We start from the raw sequence: 19,416 nt of genomic DNA on the forward strand, positions 1-19,416 counted from the left end.
ACACGTGCTCAGCTAGGTATACAACCCCTCCAAACACAGATATTACTTTCTTAGCAGAAGGAAACCTGAGTGGTGAGATAGGATGGAAATACACTGTGACTATAACAGATATTTCTCAAGCAGTAAGAAGAAATGTTAATTACCCAGGCTTCAATTGTTTGAGATTCAATATTTAACTTATTCCACACCCAAGAGGCTGACTAAATGACTGTTGCTCCCAAGTCAAATATTCATCATTGTTTGATATATGAAAGAGTATTTAATTGTGTAACACTGTATTTGTTTTATTGCTAGCAGCTTCCTCTTTGGTCAAGGAGGTTGTAATATTGTCTTCTGCATACTGCATTGATGTCTCCCTATGAAAGCTAAGTAATAAGAGATCTTAAGAAGCAACTCCAGAAAAAAAAATCTCCACTCAACAGCACCTACAGAAGTACAAACAGAATATTATCTATGAGAGATGCATTTAAGAAAGCGACTATCAGCCCTAATCACACGATTTTACAGCATTAAAAAAGTGCCACATACATACTGGAACACTTTCCTCATTTTTATGTGACCTTTGTGTGTATCAGCTGATAGCATGACAGTATGTAGAATATTGCAATCTGCTGCTAACACACACACACACCACACACACAAAATTATAAAAAAATCAAATCAAAACAAAAAACAACCCACTTACAGGCAACCCCCAGACCAGCAGATATTACAGTGTACTGCTACAATATCTCCTTCTGCTCAGCTGTATCAAAAGTTTGCAGGTCCCCATCTTAGTTAAAAGCACCCAGTTTAGACCAAAAGTCACCAAATCACTGAACAAACTGAACAACTTTACTTTCAGCCCATATCTTTATTATTCAGATCATATAGACTCACCTTAGTCCATGGATGTGCCTTAATCTGGGGAAATTTGAATTCAGTATAGTTTGGATTCATTTCTCTAATTTGCTCCCTTGTAGGCGTTCCCAGAACCTATACAGGATGGAAAGAAAAAGGCAAATTGTTTGGGTATGCTTCATATAGAACTGTGACTGAAGTATAACCTATCAGACATTGAGACACAACTGAAGTCAACCTATGTGACTAGTAAGTTAATACAGTGCTGAGAGCAAAACAAAACTTTTGCACCCACAAAAGGGAAGTCTTCTCTCTGGGGACCCTTCTCCAGTCTTTGATCACTGTCCAGAGGAAAAGTGTGTTGTACTCTTGCTGCTGCCATTTGCCCAGTCAGTGGGCAACACTAAGAAAAGCGTGGTTGTTTCTTCATTCTCTCATACCACAAGGCTTTTTACACACTCTGGTAAGAGCCCCTTCACCCCTGGCCAAGCCTTCTCTGCTTCAGGTGAACAGCACCATCTCTTGCAATCTCTCCTCATATGACAGATGCTCCAGTGCATCACCTTTGTGGCCCTTGCTCCAACATCAGTGGTCTCTTGCTAGCAATACAGTTCATGCTTCAAGCCCAGTGTCAAAAAATAAATTATCTTACAGAATTTCTCACAAAATTAAAGCACATCTCTCAAATTTAGTGACATTTTGGTGGGGTATAGAGTTCACTTTAATTAGGTTTATATCAAACAGTACTACCAAACATATTCAGGGACTGCAGTTCACTGCATATGGTTGATTAAGGAACAGACAAGTAACACAGACTGTATTTTCCAAGTCACAAACAGCAGCCCTCTGACAAGCTTAAAAGATCAGCCAGTTACTGCTGAGTGTCTCCTGCTCTTCTCACAAAAAAACCTAAACATATAGGTTTGGGTGGTGCTTCCTCATCTCACTATTTCCACAAAGAGGACAGTCTTTAGTTTAAATCTAACTTGGAAGTATCTAAAAGGCATACCACCTCTGATTTACCTTCATCAAGCTGCATTTCTCATTCCCAGAATCTGTACAGTGTTATTTATGGATGCAAATTAGTTGTATGAGAAATAATGAACAATTGCACATCTCTTTGTAGGGGTGGGTACATTTTGAAAGGATTTCAGAAATCCTTTGAGGGAATAAGCCTGACAATATGGCATTAGTGCTTTCTTTTCAGTTATCACCAAGTATGAGAGCCATTGTCTTCTAGCTATATACAAAAATTGCAAAGTATGTTCAAGAAACCCCATTGTCTTCTGCTTGCATCCAGTTCTAGGCCCCATTTTGCTCTGCCAAGAGAAGGGGAGATGGCAGAAGGCAGGAGATGCTCCTCTGTGCTGGGCTCAGGCTCATCTATAGTATAAAAACCTGTAGTGGCACTATTTTGGCCACATGACAAATCCCTCCACACAGCTTAGTGTGATGATATCACCTCATCTCATCAGACTGCAGTGTTACCTCAGGCAACAAATGATCACACAATGCTGGCGCTCTACCTTGCTGCTTGATTAAGAAATACTGGGTTACAAATTCTGGTATCTGTGCACATTTTCATTCAGTTAGAAGAATGGAAATTTCAAAAATAAACTCCAGAAAGTCAGGTAAGGAGGTAAATGAGTAAGGTAACTCCCATTTGAGTAATTTGTGGAACAGAGAAACTATCACCAGGTATTATGAACAAATATCTCTTTGCTACTTAAATTAAGAGTTGCGCAACACAAAAAATCCTAACAACAAAGCAACCTTTTAAATAAAGAGCAGCAGCAGCAGAGGAAGAAGTCTGCAACTTGTTCAGACAGTTGCTTCTTAGCTAACAAATTTGACCGACAAATTGCAGAAGATGAACAATAATGCTTTGCAGATCACATTGCTCACAAGGATTTAAAACCCACCTAATTCTAAAAGCCAAGGGTTACTCTCAGAAATGCCAGCAGATTTTTTTCGTGTGTGTTTGAAAACACTGTTTTTGCGTAGAAGGTAAAGAGAATGTTTGCAAATTCCATATCTTTTGCTTAACTTTCAAAGGAAAAAAAGAATTGAAACGAAAATGTGCCCTTTCCCTGATGGTTTTGTCTGGCACCCACCAGAGCATCAGCCACCCAGCTGCCAGCCCTGCCAGCACGGTGTTGCCCTCAAAGCTTTGATGACCATCACTCTCAAACCTTTCCAGTTCTAGAAGATGAGGAGATTTCACACCCTAAATATTATTTTCATACCAATTCAGGATAAAAATAATTTTCAAAACCTTGGAAGTTTTTTCAATTACTTAAATTAACTTTCTAAAAAATGATGGGCACCTTCTATTACTCTCTCATCTTTTCTGAAAGCTAAGTATTCAGTTCTCCCTAGTATAAACAATACTTTTTTAAAAGCATGTTTACCTTCTTCACCCTTTTTCTCCTCAAAAGATTCCTTCAATAGCTTTTCTAAGAAGCAGCAAGTAGATTTATTTTTAATATAGCCCAAATATATCAACCTGTCTTGGTTGCTAAGGCTGCTCAGAACAGGAGCCTACAAAGTGCAAGACCACCTGTAACATCAGGGAACTCAGACTAGATAAGCAAGGCAAATTTCATGGAAAACCTCACAATGCCTATTAATATATGTCACTAAAAGCACATCTGCAACTCCAGATGAGAGAGGACAACTCCTAAACTCAAGTACAGGCCTCTAAGCAACAACACTTAAGGTTTCATGAATGCTTAGAAAACAAAATACTGAAAAGTGATCACGGGAGCTGAAAGAAAGGATTGTCTGACTTTTCAACTACATAGCAGCCTTTGACACATGAAATAACTGTACAAAAGGAAAAGTGAATACTAGTAGCTACACAGTGTATTTATATTTACTTAGTTCTCTTGAGACTGTAGAACCAGATTACGATTCCATGCAGGTAGTCAGCACAGGACCGCATCCAATAAAATGAAACGCTCTCCTATGGCTTACTCCCCCAGAAGACAAGGCTTGTCTCTGCTCATTAACTACTCTGACTGCATTTATTTTATTTCAGAAACTGAGCCCAAAATAGTACCTTGACATTTGAGCATGAGCCATATATTATAATTGCAGTCTTTACTTAGCATTAGGCCCAGTAAAACTATCAAGAGCCCAAAAAGTTACACATGAATAGGATTCTTCACACTATTGAACTTGCTTTTTCATAATTTTTCCCCCTTGCTTCTCCTTACCCAGGGAACTATGAGAAGATTTTATTATTCCTCTTGAATTAGCATGAAATGCCAGTTTTGGTGCAAGGAATAATCACAGTGCAGTAAGAATCAAAATAGTCAAAGCAAACACCATCCCCCACCCCATAAACCCTGCTTTTTTCCTGCAGTTTTCACAAGTTAGTTGATTCATCTCATAGTCCAAATAGTAGCATACAGAAAAAATATTTCTGGTAAAGAAAACATCAGACAGTTTGGCTGATGCTGTCCTCCCCATGTGCCAGGGCAGCTCAGACAACTATTGTTGCTTCATTTCTTTGACAGATCTTTTATTTTTTCTGCTTTTGAGGGAGTAATGGGAAGGTACTAAACATAACACTTTGAGAAGATTATTATCTTAGAAACAAACCCATTGCCCTTTTGAGATTCACTTCCTGCAAGAGGGATAAAGTATAATTACTGTCTGCAGGAACTGTAGTTGAAGACATCTTAGTTTGGAAAGCATATGCCAGTCAGTTTTAATTTGACAGTTCTGGGATGCTGTAGAGCTTGTGAGGCCACGAATGTCAACAAACTCTAAAGTTTACACAGGGAGCAAGCATGGCAGTCCTGCAGCCACCACTGCTGCACTGCAACATGTGCACTGAAGATTGGAGATTGACGAAGGAGTCTGTCCTGACTGCATCTCAAAGAAAAAAAAAAAAAAAAAAATCAATCACTCTTGTGGCTTAGGTGCTCCTTCTTTCAAACTGTATTCAGCAGGGTCCCACTTGCAGCAGTGGATTTTAAATAGTGAAGTGGCAACTGCAACCCTCCTAGGCCGCTGGAAGAATCCATCAGGTACAAAGCTTCCTGACTGCTCTGAGAAGAAGTGCTTACTTGTACATAATTTCTTTATAGTGTCATTGATGAAATCCACACTGCCACCACTGTGACTGTTTCAGAAACTGAGCACATTTCTGAAGGAGATGTCACTTGAAAGCCAGTAGGGGCATGAATTTTAATGAGTATATCGGGTTACCTACTTGAGATATTCCCAGTGATGGGCAACCTAACATTTGGAACAACAAGCAGGAGCTAAAAATACGAAGTATGAGTCACCATTCAAGAACAAAATTTGGAAAAAGCACAGCACATTACTTCTCTCCTGTAATAGCGTAAGTATTTAAGAAAAGTATACTGGGGTTAAATTATTTCTTCAAATGGAGCTCCAAGACAGTATTCTCCTCTATCAAATATCATTTTTTCAGGGGTAAGTGGTCAGAGTTCTCCATTTCCCAGCCAGACTGAGAACATGTGGAAAGAACATATTTAAAGAAATAGAAACAAGAGGTAAAAATGAAGAGGACTCCTGATGCAATTGAACATGATGCTGAGGTTCTAGAGGGGCACAGTTTTCCAGAGCAGTTTGCAAATGTGCAGTAGGTCTGGAGAAACTCCAGGTGCAACTATATGGAGATCTTGCAAGACTGCCTGAAATGAAGCCACATGAAGACTGTTTAAAGTGTATCAAAATCTGTCAAAAGCCAAAAATGCTTGTGATCCAGGCAAGGGACTGAGGATGTTGAATATACAGCCTGCAGGAAAGACAAGTTGTGCCAATTGATATGTCATCATGAACACAGCTAAAGAGGGGATGTCAACAAGAACTGCATGAGAGAAAAGAGAACTAATTTAATGTGATGGCATTTTGAAGTCATTATCCAGTCTAATGCAAAAAACTTGACAGCCAGGTGTAGCATTCACTTGCTATGTTGTGAAATAAACTCAGAATAATCACAGCTGAAAAAGCAATTGAAGAGAAAACTGAAAAGTTTATCTTGGCTCAAAAGAATACCTCAAGTGTGACTGTGACTCAAACATCTTGAATTGATAAGAATCAGCAGTAAAATTTCTAAGCTGACCTCTTCCTGCACTGGAATCAAATATAAAGGATGAAAATCTGACATATTTCCAAATGTGTGGTAAGTATTTTCTTACTACAGCCCATTTTTGGAAGTTTAAAATACACCATTTTCTCTGCCCCTAAGTTTCAGACACAGTTCCAATGAAGCTATCTCAAAAGCAGGACCACAGACAAATAGCAGCTCCCAAGTCCCAACCTGCAAGTTTCTACCAAGCTCACCACTATTCTACAACTGTCAGATCCCACAGCTCTGCTTCTCCTACAGCCAGCTAGCATTAAAGTAAGTCTGTGTTACAATGAAAGCCTTAAATACTAGTTTTCTATGATAGCAAATGGAAAAGGTGGACGCCATCTGTCAAAAAAATTTTCATGAATCTATCTTAAAGGAAACTTTATAAAACATCATGTCTTGCATGTTGTGCCAAGATTTAACATTTCTGGTAATTTTTTATGCAGAATTGCATGTCCTCAACTGTACTGCTGCTATGAAACAAACTCACTCATGTAGTTGCTTCTTTTATAGTATCCCTTTCAAATCTAAGTTGAATTTCAGCATCCTTCTGGAAGTTCATAAGAGCACAATGCTTCATGTCTTCTTTGCAGAGTTAAAAAACAAACCTACTTAATTAAATTATTGGTTATTTTTAAAGGATACACAGAGAGATGGGATACACACACAGATGGGACAGATCCCACCCAACAACTGGAAAAATGGAGACAAACGGACTCACTTTCTACTTCTTCCCAGTTCTCAAAAGGTGAGGAAAAACTGATGTAAATGCACTTTATCCCTCTACTCCCACCATGAGAAATAGCTGTAAGTGAATACACTATTGCAAGGGAAACACCTTGTTATCCCATTCCTAGACAATTTCTCATGACTGTTGATCTAGAACACAATATTCTTCATTATAACTCTCCTCTATATTCTCTACTTCACCTTCTGCTAGGGCTTTTCTGAAAACCTCACAACAGAAGATTAGGGAGACAAGGGCACTGAAAAACAACCCATTTCTTCAGTTTGCACTCAGCATCTCTTCCAGCCTTGCCTTCATATGTCAAGAAATGCTACCACCACAGATAGTACAAAGGCTATCAGCAATTTTACTGAAGTACTCCTCTGCTTCAATACAACTGAAGTGTAAACAAGTGCCCCAACTGGAGCACAGACGTGCTATGGAATTAGTGGTTCATGGATATTTTCTTCAGTAGTGCAGAACTGATGCTAACAGCTTCTTTAGCAAACTTTCAACCAAACCACTAATTTCTGCTTGTCAAGCATGTCAATAATAAAAGACCATCTATCTCCTGATTATTTTACTTTCACATTGTGAAATCAAAGCAATGATAGGGCAGAGCACTATGGTTTCCCAAATAAGGCCTCTCTATACTCAGCTTTCTGATCAAGCCAGGACACCATGATATAAAATTCTATTTACAAAAATTCAGGTAGTGGTTGGGCTCTTCTCATGGACAACAACTGAAAGGACCAGAGGACGTAGTCTTAAGCTTCACCAGGAAAAATTTAGGTTGGACAATAGAAGGCATTTCTTCACAGAAAGGGTGATTAGATACTGGAATTAAGTGCCCAGGGAGGTAGTCAAGTCACTGTTCTTGGAGCAGTTTAAGGAAAGACTGGATGTCTCATTTAGTGCCATGGTCTAGCTGACATGGCAGTGTTGGGTCATAGGTTGGACTTGATCTTTTTCAATCTTGCTGATTCTCTGATTAGCTTCAGTTTTTCCAGTTTTAGACATTAATCAAGAAACAACCACGACTTTTCAGAAACGTCCAAAGGCAAACAGCACAAGTTATCACACAAAATCCTGAGGCAATCTGGTCATCGGATGTGGACCCCTTCACAAATCAGAAAAGCAGTGTAGCAAAAAGCAGCACACCACAGACATTTCTCAGAAGTTAAATATACTGTCACTTATACCATCATCAGCCCTACATCTGAAAGCAATTCTAGTTTTTCATTACTGTTCCTAAGCAAACTGACCCAACTTGGATAAACTGAGTCTGAAATACATTGGGCAGAAAGGCTTTAAGAAGGCATCAAGAAAGTCATGGGAGAAGTATGTGAAGACATGGAGTCTCCAAAGGAAAGCTGCTGACTGGAGGATGTTTAGCAGGACAGACTCACTGTAAGAGAAGTCAGATTTGCACGGTCAAAACCTGGTACAGATGGGGTGACAATCTAGAAATATCAAAGCACACCCCTGTGCCTCACCGTGTCCTTTGGGCAGGACAATGACCAGTGTTGGTTCATGTCATACACTCTCTCAGGACAGGGACAGACACCAGCAGGTCTTCTAGTCAATGACACAGACAAATAGGAAGTTTTCCTTTTTCACCCACAGATTTGGGGTTTCAGGGGCTCTTCACATGCATGTCACACAAATATTTATGCATCAAGGTAGTGGCAAAATCAAGGAGGAAATTCTCTTCATACAGTCCCCTCATGGTGATGAAATCAATAAAACTGAACAGTATGTGTATACATCCACTGTAATAATGCCATATTATGTGCATAGTATAGATTCAAAGGAAAATAATACTGTTATCTCTTGAAATCTTGTTTCCTTCACTGCAGAAGTTGAAAGAGGTAGAGTAGACAAGGGTGCTGGAAGTCAGACACCAATCCATGAACTATTCTTCCATGCCTCTAATTTGAGAGCCACAGAATATTCACAGCTTTCCACATGAAATCAATCAAGATGTGCTTGGACATAACTGGTATGTAAGTGTTACATATTCTGACACATCAGTTATTTTACCTTGAAAAACAAGACTCTTCTAGTGGAACGTACCTTTGCCCTACACGTCCTGATTCTCTGTCTTCAAAAACAAGTGCCCTTTGCTACCCTTCATTTTAAAAGAGCAAGGAGGAAGGAAGAAGAGAAGGCAACTACATAGGTGAAGAATCTGGCATAAGGAATATAACAACATTGTTTTCATAGCCAAGTACTAATTGTGTGCAACAAGGGAAAAAGAGACAGACTTTTAAAGAATGAAAATCATACATTAATAAATATTAGCTCTGTATGTAAGTACTTTTTCCAAGCATACAGGAAGTGCAATCCTTTAACAGGGAAAACGCTCCAGTATATCACTGTGCATGAGAGCAAGAAGAAAAAGTAAAGATCATCAGGTTCTCAAAATGGCATGAGAAGTGTTTTCAAACACTTTTTACATGCAAAACCCTGTACAATCATGCCACAATATCTGTATGTTCACCAATTAATAACAGTGCATGATTTCCAAGCAATAATGCAGTCAAAACAACACTTAATATTCCATACCTTGATTATTTCCACCAACTGATCCACACCACTGTCACCTGGAAAGATCGGTTGTCCTAGTAACAGTTCAGCCAATACACAGCCTGCTGACCACACATCTAAAAAGGGAAAGGTGGAGGATAGGGAAAGGTATCAGTAAAATATACATATTAAGCCATTCATAAAAAACCCAGCCATTTTAAGCTACTTACTTTATCCTTTGCCATGTTTGATAGTGTATGCAACACAGCTAAAAATAAAAAACATTCCTATCCTAATGTTACCAGATATCTGATACAAAACAGCACTGTGAAGAAAAGCCTTAGAAGTCAAACTGTGAGATGAGAACCAGAAAAACATGTTAAATGCCACAATATATTGACATTAGAACTTACACATGCAGGGAAAAGACCACAGAACATTTGCTATTTGTAAATTGAGAATTTGCACAAACCTTGTGTTGGCTTAAATCACATGTTTCATGAACTATGCATAGGTATCATCCAACACAATGGTTGACGTTTTTATTGTTTTCTGAGTGTTGAATAGCCTCAGTTTTTCTTACATGTATTGGAAGAATACGTGCACTGACAGACGAGCCAGTACTGCAAGTATTACTGGTATCCTGAAGTACATGATGATTAAGGAATCTGGGAAGAGCCTCTCTAATCAGACACTTCAAGATCTAATCTTTATCCCAATTCCATTTGCCAACTTGGATGAGCAACAGAACTGCAAGTCACAGACTGCATGTCAACCGCATCTGTAGAAGAAGTCTTCATATAATTTTTGCATGTATACCAAAAGCCTCAAGTAGTCCTTAGGAGCTATTCCTCCTACATGAAGATGTTTTTCACAATCTATTGCAGGTATATCTTCTTAAATAATTAGGCAATTGAATATTACAGAAGCAACTCAGGAATGTATCTAAGTGTACTAGAGAATATAGCACTTTATTTTTGAAATGCAATTAACTAAAGTGAAAAATCTAACAAAACAAATGCAGTAAATACTGTTTATCAAGTATTTGTGAGAATATAATGTAATTGCACAGCAAATAATTTTAAGCTGTGCAGCACAGCAGAAGTATTGTACTTGGATGCAGAAAACTGATTCTCCCCAAAAACAGATGCACTAAGATTTTCTAGTCATCAATTGTTGAATGAATACCTGAAACCTTACACTAAAATCCAATCTCAAACAAGCAATCAGCAACAGATCTGTAAATCCTCTACTATAAAGAATCACTCCAAAGGGGAAAATCAGTCCCCTTTCACCCATATTTCTTTTAACTCTCACCTGCTTTTATAAGCTAGCCTTATCCCCTAGGAGAATTTATCTCCTGAGGCCTGTTCCACCTGAGATAATCTATGCTATGACAGAAATCCTTATTCCCACATGTATTTAAACTATATCCCATCCCTGGAAGTGTTCGAGGCCAGCCTGGATGGGGCACTGAGCAACCTGGTCTAGCGGAAGGTGCCCCTGCCCATGGCAAGGGGTTGGAATGAGGTGATCTTTAAGGTCTGTTCCAACCTAAGCAATTCTGACTCCATGGTTCTGTGAAGCAGGATATACATATCCCTGCCAGTTATGGCTAAAGGTATGAGTAAGGAAAACATCTCCGACAGTTCTCCAAGCCATTTATTATCACCTGGTCTCAACTACCACCAGAGTGGTGCAAAATAAAATCAAACAAGCTTTCAGAAAATTAGGATTTATAACAAAATAATCCGCAAGTTAAAACACAGTTTTCCTTTTCCTATTTCGAAAGGAAAGAGCGAGAAGGCAATGCAAAAATACTTCCCCTCCTCTTCTCGAGAATATAGTTCAGTTGGAACATAGAGTAAACAAACAGCATTGTCATTACTTCCTCTTTTTAAATTATTCACTTCCAAATCAAATGAATGCACCTTTACCTAATTTCTTGATACAAACATTGCATCGGAGTTTATCTGAAAAAGTACCTACTTACAATGTAAACAGTAACCACAAATAATTTGAAGTTTGAGTCTTGAATTTTAACAAGCAAACATAGAGGATGATGCTTTTTAATCTTTTAGTCATATTTAATAACAGCTAGTATGTCCACTGAGATGCTAAGATCTCTTTTGGACAACGAACTAAGAAGGAATCATGTAATAAATGTTTACTTGCATCTAACTACTAATCAGTGTCTCTCTCTGATAGCTCCTGCTGTTAGACCAACATGTACAGCAAAATCATGATGTAAAGCATTATTTTTGTGTCTCCCATTTAGGTTTAGAGGAATTGCACAATAGTTAAACAGATAGCAAAGATTTCTTCAGGGGTATTGAAGAGGTGGATTAAGTGTATTAAGCAGTCAGAGCACTGTAACTTAAAAGTATATTTAAAGATACCTTCAAAGGGTTTTAAATTAGTCCTTTACACTGTCCTTTACAAACCAAGTAGTTACACCAAATCTGTAATCATTATTTACAATGAAAAGCCTTATTTTGCACTAAAAAGGTTATATATGGCAAAGAAATATATTTGACAGAATATATACAAACACAAAGCTGACAGGAGAGTATCAATCCCAATTAACTTCCTTTAAGATTTTGAAACTATGCTAGCATTACTTTTTTCAGGTTAGACTGAGGCTTATTTAAATTGTTTTTAACAACCTCCAGGTCAGGCTGCTCCATGAAGTCTGCTTTGTGCTGTTTTTGTTTTTCCTAGTTTCCCTAAACTCTTTTGCACTCCACTTATTTCAGATAAGTCTGTAGGGCAGAATGCCCTCAAATGCAATACAAAAATTTTATAAGAACAGCATGGAGCATCAGTGCTGGTACCAAGGTGAGGCTAGCTCAGTCCTTGGGGGAAGCACTGCCAAACTGCAACTGCAAACAAGTAAAAAAATGTGCAAGTCCTTGTTCAAGAAGGCCAAGCACAAACAGCAGAGGGCACATAAGAAAGCTAAGGGCATCACACGGGAACAGAGGAAAAAAAGCAAGGCTGTAGTTCATGAGGAAATAGATGGCAATGGCTGGGGAATACTTGCTACATTCATGCTGGGTTTAATCCCTCAAACATGCAACAAATCCATAAGAAACCTATATTGTAGTTCGTTACACACTGAAAATTTCAAGTAGTTCCTTCCAAACTAGGCGATTTAATGTCTTGTTAAAACTCTATTTACTTTATTTCACCTGCTAACACTTTAAATGCACAGTGAAGTAAAACACTGACATTTCAAAATCCCCATCTTTTTTCCAGGCATGTTACTTTAACCAACTCCCAAATTAGGACTTGGGCAATGTTCCCTGGGAAAGGAAGACAACAAATTCTTGAAGCACCCTCAATGAAATCCAGAGTGGAAGCTAACTCAAGCAGCTCCCAAGGAGGACAGAAACAAACCACAATATACACAGGTATATATACAACTTTTGATAAGCAATGTACAATAAGGAATAAACTAGGAAATTTCATCTCTGCTGAAACTTGATGGAATTTATGTCATTGACTAAAATTTAGTTCCAGGATAGTCTGCTCTTTTTTTCCCCCCACATCCTTTATATCTTGCATTTTAAAATTTATCTACATCAGGATGGTAACATTTTTCCTCAAGTCTGAAGTAAACAAGTATTAATTTCTGTACTTAAAAGACATGTTACTTAAAGGAAGTGATCAGTTTTTGATAGCTCTTTCTCAGACACTTTAATGTCTTTGTACAGTCAGAGCTATCTGCTACAGATGAATATGTGGTGCAACTAACTGTTTGCACAGGAGAAGAAACATTTTCTGAACTATTTCTTTTCAGTATGTGCAAGTTAATTAAAGTAAACTAGGACTCTCATTCACAGGTTTTAAATTAGCTAATAAGCTAAGAGAGAGAATCTTAAAAGATTTTGAAAGACTTCAACAAATGGTCCTTACGCCAAACTAATTTGGATAATGTGAAATTTTAGGGGAAAATAGTGAAAACTATTTCTTTTAAGAAAGTAGGCAAGGATACTTTCTTCATGCCTTCAGTGAAATGCAGTCTAAACAATACAAGAGGGAATAAATACAACTGCCAGGCAGAAGCAACTTTCATATAAGCTTATTTTAGATAGGTTTCATACATTATAATGGTAGCTAATGCCGTATCTTTTCTAGACTAAAGAACATTTATACAAATACCATTATCAACTAACCTACCTCCGCTAATTTAAACAGCTAAAAACTCATACAGCCTCTTGTACTACAAAACTTTTCTTAAACTGGTTCTACTACTTTATTGATCTTCAGAGCTGCAAGATGGACATTGTCTAATACTATAATCTCCATAATGCCCTTGTTTTTGAATGCTTGAACGCATTCTAGCATTACATAAGGTAAGAAAAGAAGTGCTCTTTAAATCAAGAAGAGGCACCTGGAAGGACAACCTGCAAAATACACTCCTTAGCTTTAATTCAGTAAGCATGCAATAAACATTTTTAGTTGGAAATTAATACCTCGTCCATAAATTTCACTTTTTCTGATCTCAAACTCTGTCTTTCCAAGCTGAAAAGCTGGCCGCCTCCTTCACAGCACAAGCACCATTCATTGCATTACACTCTAGCTCCTCTAATTCATTATTTGGAGGACATGGAGGAGTAAGAGGGGAAAAAAGAGAAGGTTTCTCTCATCCACTTAGAACAAATTAAGAACTTCCATTTATCTGATACTTTATGGGGCATATTTACCTTCCTACTTCTTTTATTACCCTCATCTATTTATCTCTGCCTCACTATCCCTTCATTTTGATGGACTTCCTCCATCTTGGAGGTGACTCAAAGTGGCTGCTCTGGAAACTGGAAACAAATGAAGAGTCAGAAAAGCAGCGCTGGGAAGCCATAAAATCTACAGCTTCTAGTTGCCACAAGTCAGACCTCAAAGTACTTTTCACTGCTGCTTGTTTGAAACAGTACTTGGGATTCCAGAACAAGAGCAAAATTCAAGGATTACAGGCAAGCGTACTATGTTGGTGGTTCACATACCAAACCACCACAGATCAATGGATTAAGGAGAAAGAGCAAAGCTGAAACACCAAAATGCTTGAAAAGATGTGTTTGCTCCAGTATTTGGAACAAAAGCTAAACACAGCTATCTCTACTCTTTTGCAATTAAGAGATGATACTACAATGACAGGTGGTAGAGCCGTACAGCAAATTAACACACCTGCTCATTTTCAGCACTGAAAGTTCCCATCTGAGAAAGAAGCAAATCCTTCTGTTTGGCAACAGTTCTGGGACACATCCTGTGGTGGTTCTTACCCAAGAAACTCTGAGACAGACCTACTACACATACCTGCGGAAGAGCTGCTCCAGACTGCAGAGGTGAAACACTTGCACTTGCTAGGAAAGTGAATTAATAACTTAATGATACTTATTTTTGGACACCCCGAGAGAAACCAGTAATGGTCATGCAGATGAAATTTTTCCCTGACAGTGGCTATAAAAAGTTTCTGGAACACTCCCAACTCCTGCCAGTGCAGCAGTGGAGCAAACACACAGAGACCAGCAGCCCCTCACTGTGCAGAAGCACCACTAGAATCTGGTGAGCCCTTCCCTGCCCTGCCACCTCACCTAGGGAAAAACACGAGATTGAGGTAAAGCTCAGATGCAAGCTTCTTTCCATACAAAAGAACATGTGGCAATAGAAACACCAGCACACATCCCCACCCCAGTGCCTGTCCCAGAACAATGCAGGGGAACATGGGCAGTCATCCCAGGGTTTTTCAGTAGCAGCATCACCCATGTGACCAGCACAGCCAGCATCATGCTATCAACATACTCTGGGATGCTATAATGCACACAGACTGGCAAGGAAGAAGCTTCAGCTGAAATACTGTCAAGGCATAGCTGAAGGGCATGGTTTGAGAAAAAAACCCAACAAACCAGTCCCCATTTCCCTCTCTCCCCCTCAAGAAACCCCAACCAACCAAAAACAATAGCAAATCCTGCAAATCAGTGCAGGAAATAAACGATGACCATTCCTAGCAAGCTTTAGGGATATACACAAACACACACATCCATTTGCAGAATTCATAGCCAAAGATGAACGAAGGCCCAAACTGTATAAGCTATGCAGGCACACAATTGACATGAGTATTTGTGCCTGACTACTGAAAATTCCTGTGAAGTTCTAAGGCTGGCACATAACAGAGCTATTATGGGTATGATTTGTAGCTATTTGGCAACAGCGACTATTTAAAAATTCAAATAGGTCATTATTTTAAAAATAAGAGTCCCAGGTCTGCTGGAGGCACTAACTGCAGTAAATGTGATTCGATGCTACTATTACTATGGTATTCATTTAAATGCAGCACTAACGTGGTACTTCACAGAAGTGTAACAAACATTACACCCCAGCTCAGTTATTTTTTAAAGGAACCTTTTGGGTTAGAATTGAAGTCACTTCACTGAAAACATCAAGATCCTACAAGTTAAATGCCAGTTTACAGTTTGTTGTGACATCCAGGATGACAAGACACATCCTGGAACCAACTGCTACACTGAAGAGACACATAGTCTAATGCAACTCCTGGTTCCAAAGCTAAACAAGATGACTAACAAGTGACATCATCATAATGCCGCTGTTTGTGCTGCTAAGTCTTGGGCTACCAGTGTCACTGCCTAGTCTTAAAAACCACTTCTTGCTCAGAAATACTTCCAGGAATTATCCTACTGCAGTGCATTATAATCATAAGCCCTGCAATAACATTAATAAACACCAAAAACCTTAAAAAATAAAAAGCTAGAAGCCTTGCAGATATTATAGGAAAAATTCTACTTAAGAACACTTTTTGGCTTTGTATTCTTTACTAATTTTACTTTTACTGCAGTTTTACAAGAAGGTACTTAACTGGGGGAATAAAGATTCCTGCCTTACATGTAAAGAAATGCAAACGTTTTGTATGTTACATGCACACACAAGTGATTTGTACAGTGATAAGGACTACAGTGGGAAAAGTTTGGTATGCTAACAACTCACAAGGAAAACAAGAACTAAAAAAACCAAGCATACCAACATTTCAGTTTAAAAGGCAGAATTACAATATTGAAGCATTTCACAGTTCCCTATACTCTGAGCTACAGATAAAGCACTAATAATTACATGGCTCTTCCCCTTATTTTAATAAATCTCTCTATGCTTGTTAATTAGTTTTTGATCAAGCTGAATCAGTTTGGATGAACAATCGCACACAAAATAAGGAAGAGTTCTCACTATGCACTGTAGCTGCCTACTCAGCAAGAACTAAGGAATATGTACAAACATCAGCACCACAAAATTAACCCTTAGAATTTCTAGCATAATGCAGAACACTGGGAAACTGTAAAGCTTATAAAAGCATTTCATTCCTGCTCATCTTCTAGATACAAAGACTGCTGAGAAAGAAGTGGAAGGTGGATAGGAGAGGAAAGAGCAAAGGAATATTAACTTAATTTTCAAGCAATTCAGTGCAAATTTCAAAGAAAGGACTTGGAGGGAGAGGTGGGATTTTTTGGCACAAGAAAGTCAGAACAATGACTCAAATTCAAGATATTTTTGGAGGTAAGTGAAAAACTACACTTCAGAATGGAATTTTTATTAGAACCATTGTGATAATTGATAAAAGATTCATGTTAATCATAGAAGTACTGGAGTTTGTATAAACCCGAATACTTAGGTCTGAAATGAAGCATGACACTAGAGAAAGGAAAATATATGATTAAATCATTGTTTTAAATCCCCCTGTTATGAATATTGTGTTTTCTAAATAATTTGTATCTACTAACAGCTTGCAAAACAAGGCTTTCACACAGTCCAATAGATTCTGCAAAATCAGATTTCCTGCCTTTGTGTAATCAACTGCAGCCTATCCACTAAGACCAGACTTCCTGACTTCTGCCATTCCTTATCTACCAAGACCAGATGGTTATCTATGCTACTTGACAAATTGCCTAGAGACTCACATCGTCCAGCAATTCCACGGACCACCACTGCTTACCGGGCAAAATTATGACAGCAAAAAAATAACAATTACGACAGAAAACCAGACTATAAAAGAAGCTGAAAACAAAGGTTCGACAGAGCATGAGTGGGCAGTGACGCCCCATGTATCCCCAGCGCTGCACTGCTCTGTCTATATAAAGTAAAGCAATCTAAATTTTGCTGAATATTGGGACTTTCTTTTCTCATCTATAACACCACTTTAGAGACTAGCAGTTAAAACTACAAAAATTCAAAGTGCAACTTGAGAAAAGGTCTACAGTTGGAGCAAGAGACACTTCACAGGCCTATCTGTAAAGCAGTCTCTCCTGCTGACACATAAAATACTTGTTTTATGCAGTTATCCTCTGAAACAAGAGGTCTCAGCTGATAAAGCAGCTGAGCCAATCTATTAGCTCTCAGCTGGCAAAAAGATATCAAATGAGATCAGCCACCTTCTTCTCACTCATGAGTTCACACCACTTTGCTTTTACCTGGGCTCAACCGCTCACTGGACTGCACAATAATGCTGACTGCACCCACTTACACAGCAAGAAGTTAATGTGCCAAAATCTCTTGTCAGTTGATGCTGAATCAGCAAATTAAACAGCAGACTGTGAGAGCCAGGGTATCCAGGGGTGGGGTTGCCACTTTCGGCAGCAGCAAGTTCTGCTCTTTTATCATTATTGTGTCATTACTTTCCCCAAACTACTCTGGGGCCTCTTTTTCCAACCAGGAAGATATGCAAGAAGTGCTACAATATAATACATACTAATGGGAAAAAAATTTAGTGAGAGCACGAAAGCCTTCAGGAATGAGTTGCGGTGAATTTTTTTCTTTTTTTTTTTAAAGAACTGCAGAGTTAAAACAAGCCAGCCAGCCACTGTGTTTCACACTAGTTCAAACATAATAAGTTTAAATATACCAGTTACAAACACAGTTTGCCAAGAGTTGACCATGATCTCCCTTTTGAAAACATTAAACCTTGCCTAAGTGACTCAAGTCCACAAGCAAGGTAAAAGGTACCCCAGTACTGTGCTCAGAGCCAAATCGACTCTCTTTTGCACTAGAACTCAGAAGGAGCCCATATAGTATCTTGACTGAAAAACTGAAGTAGTTACCAACAACCATCCAACACAGTTGTCAATTCCCAAGATTTTTAATTTTGCTGTTCATTTTTAGGTCTCTACTGTAAGAAAACTTGACTGTTTCCCGATCTCCATCAAACCTCCAGCTTCCCTAGTACTTCCATAACAGAGCTATGTGTCAGGTATATAGAAAGAGTTCTCTGTGTTCAAAATTAGTGACTAAAGGAGACAGCAAAAGCTAGCAGAAATAGCTGAATTAGAAGGACTGCTGTAAGCAATATTTTAAAGTTGTAAAGAGAATTTAAAATCAATCATTAGGCCACACTTACCTCTCCCTATAAACTCTTTACTAAAAACCAAGTACATAAATTACAGATTTATATCTAAACCACAGCATATCAAAAGCTGTGGCTAATTTTCTACAGACATTCTTTACAGTTATTTCAAATTATTAAAATACTTTTCTGGCTTGAGATCTCATACCTACTTTTAAGCTAAACGGCAACATTATGTGGATTTTTTTTCAACTGTAATCAGATTTTCATCCTCTACATTGAAAAAGTCCCTTTCCTAGTGTAATTGATGCTGAAATCTCAAAAGGTGTAGGAAGCACAGCAGCCATCTATAAAATATTTTCATTTCTTTAAAAAGTGGTACCTAGTAATTTGCAACCAAATTCAGCCCCTGAGGATTATATCTGAGATCTCTGGAAACCTTTGCAGTTCAGTACAGGTTAAAAACGAGGCAGTTGGAATAGATTTCAACCAAATACACACATACCTATACTGGAGGTATAATCAGTGGCTCCAAAGATCAACTCTGGTGCCCTGTAGTACCGAGAGCAGATGTACGACACATTGGGTTCTCCACGAACCAGCTGTTTTGCACTGGAAAGGAAACAAGAGTATTTCAGTAATGAACTATTTTACAATACTGCTGTGCAGACCAGCATTAAGTTATGGCACTCTTCACCCACTCCTAATTCCCAAATGTTCATGTACAATGTTCTAAGCTGATGCAAACTGACTCCTTGATCCACTGTGAAATTAGTCCAATCCAACAAGCATCTGTCTTATACTGGGACAGCAAAGGAAATTCTGACTACAATCTAAGTGGAAAATGGGGTCAAATTTTTGGCTGCC

At 38.5% G+C, this 19,416-nt stretch overlaps 2 protein-coding genes across 2 annotated transcripts in view; one reads left to right on the forward strand and one right to left on the reverse strand.

The window, feature by feature from the left end:
• Positions 1-19,416, forward strand: part of CFAP91 (cilia and flagella associated protein 91) — a 109,798-nt gene that overhangs the window by 68,881 nt on the left and 21,501 nt on the right. The gene's annotated exons all lie outside the window — the stretch shown is intronic.
• GSK3B (glycogen synthase kinase 3 beta) overlaps positions 1-19,416 on the reverse strand; it is a gene marked incomplete at its 5' end in the record, with an annotated part of 140,203 nt that overhangs the window by 26,737 nt on the left and 94,050 nt on the right. The window contains 3 exon segments of the mRNA XM_079305775.1: positions 880-975; positions 9,249-9,346; positions 19,055-19,161. Of these exon segments, the coding sequence (XP_079161901.1) occupies positions 880-975; positions 9,249-9,346; positions 19,055-19,161 (301 nt within the window).

Source organism: Erithacus rubecula (genome assembly GCF_903797595.1).
Source record: "Erithacus rubecula genome assembly, chromosome: 1".
Lineage (NCBI taxonomy): Eukaryota > Metazoa > Chordata > Aves > Passeriformes > Muscicapidae > Erithacus > Erithacus rubecula.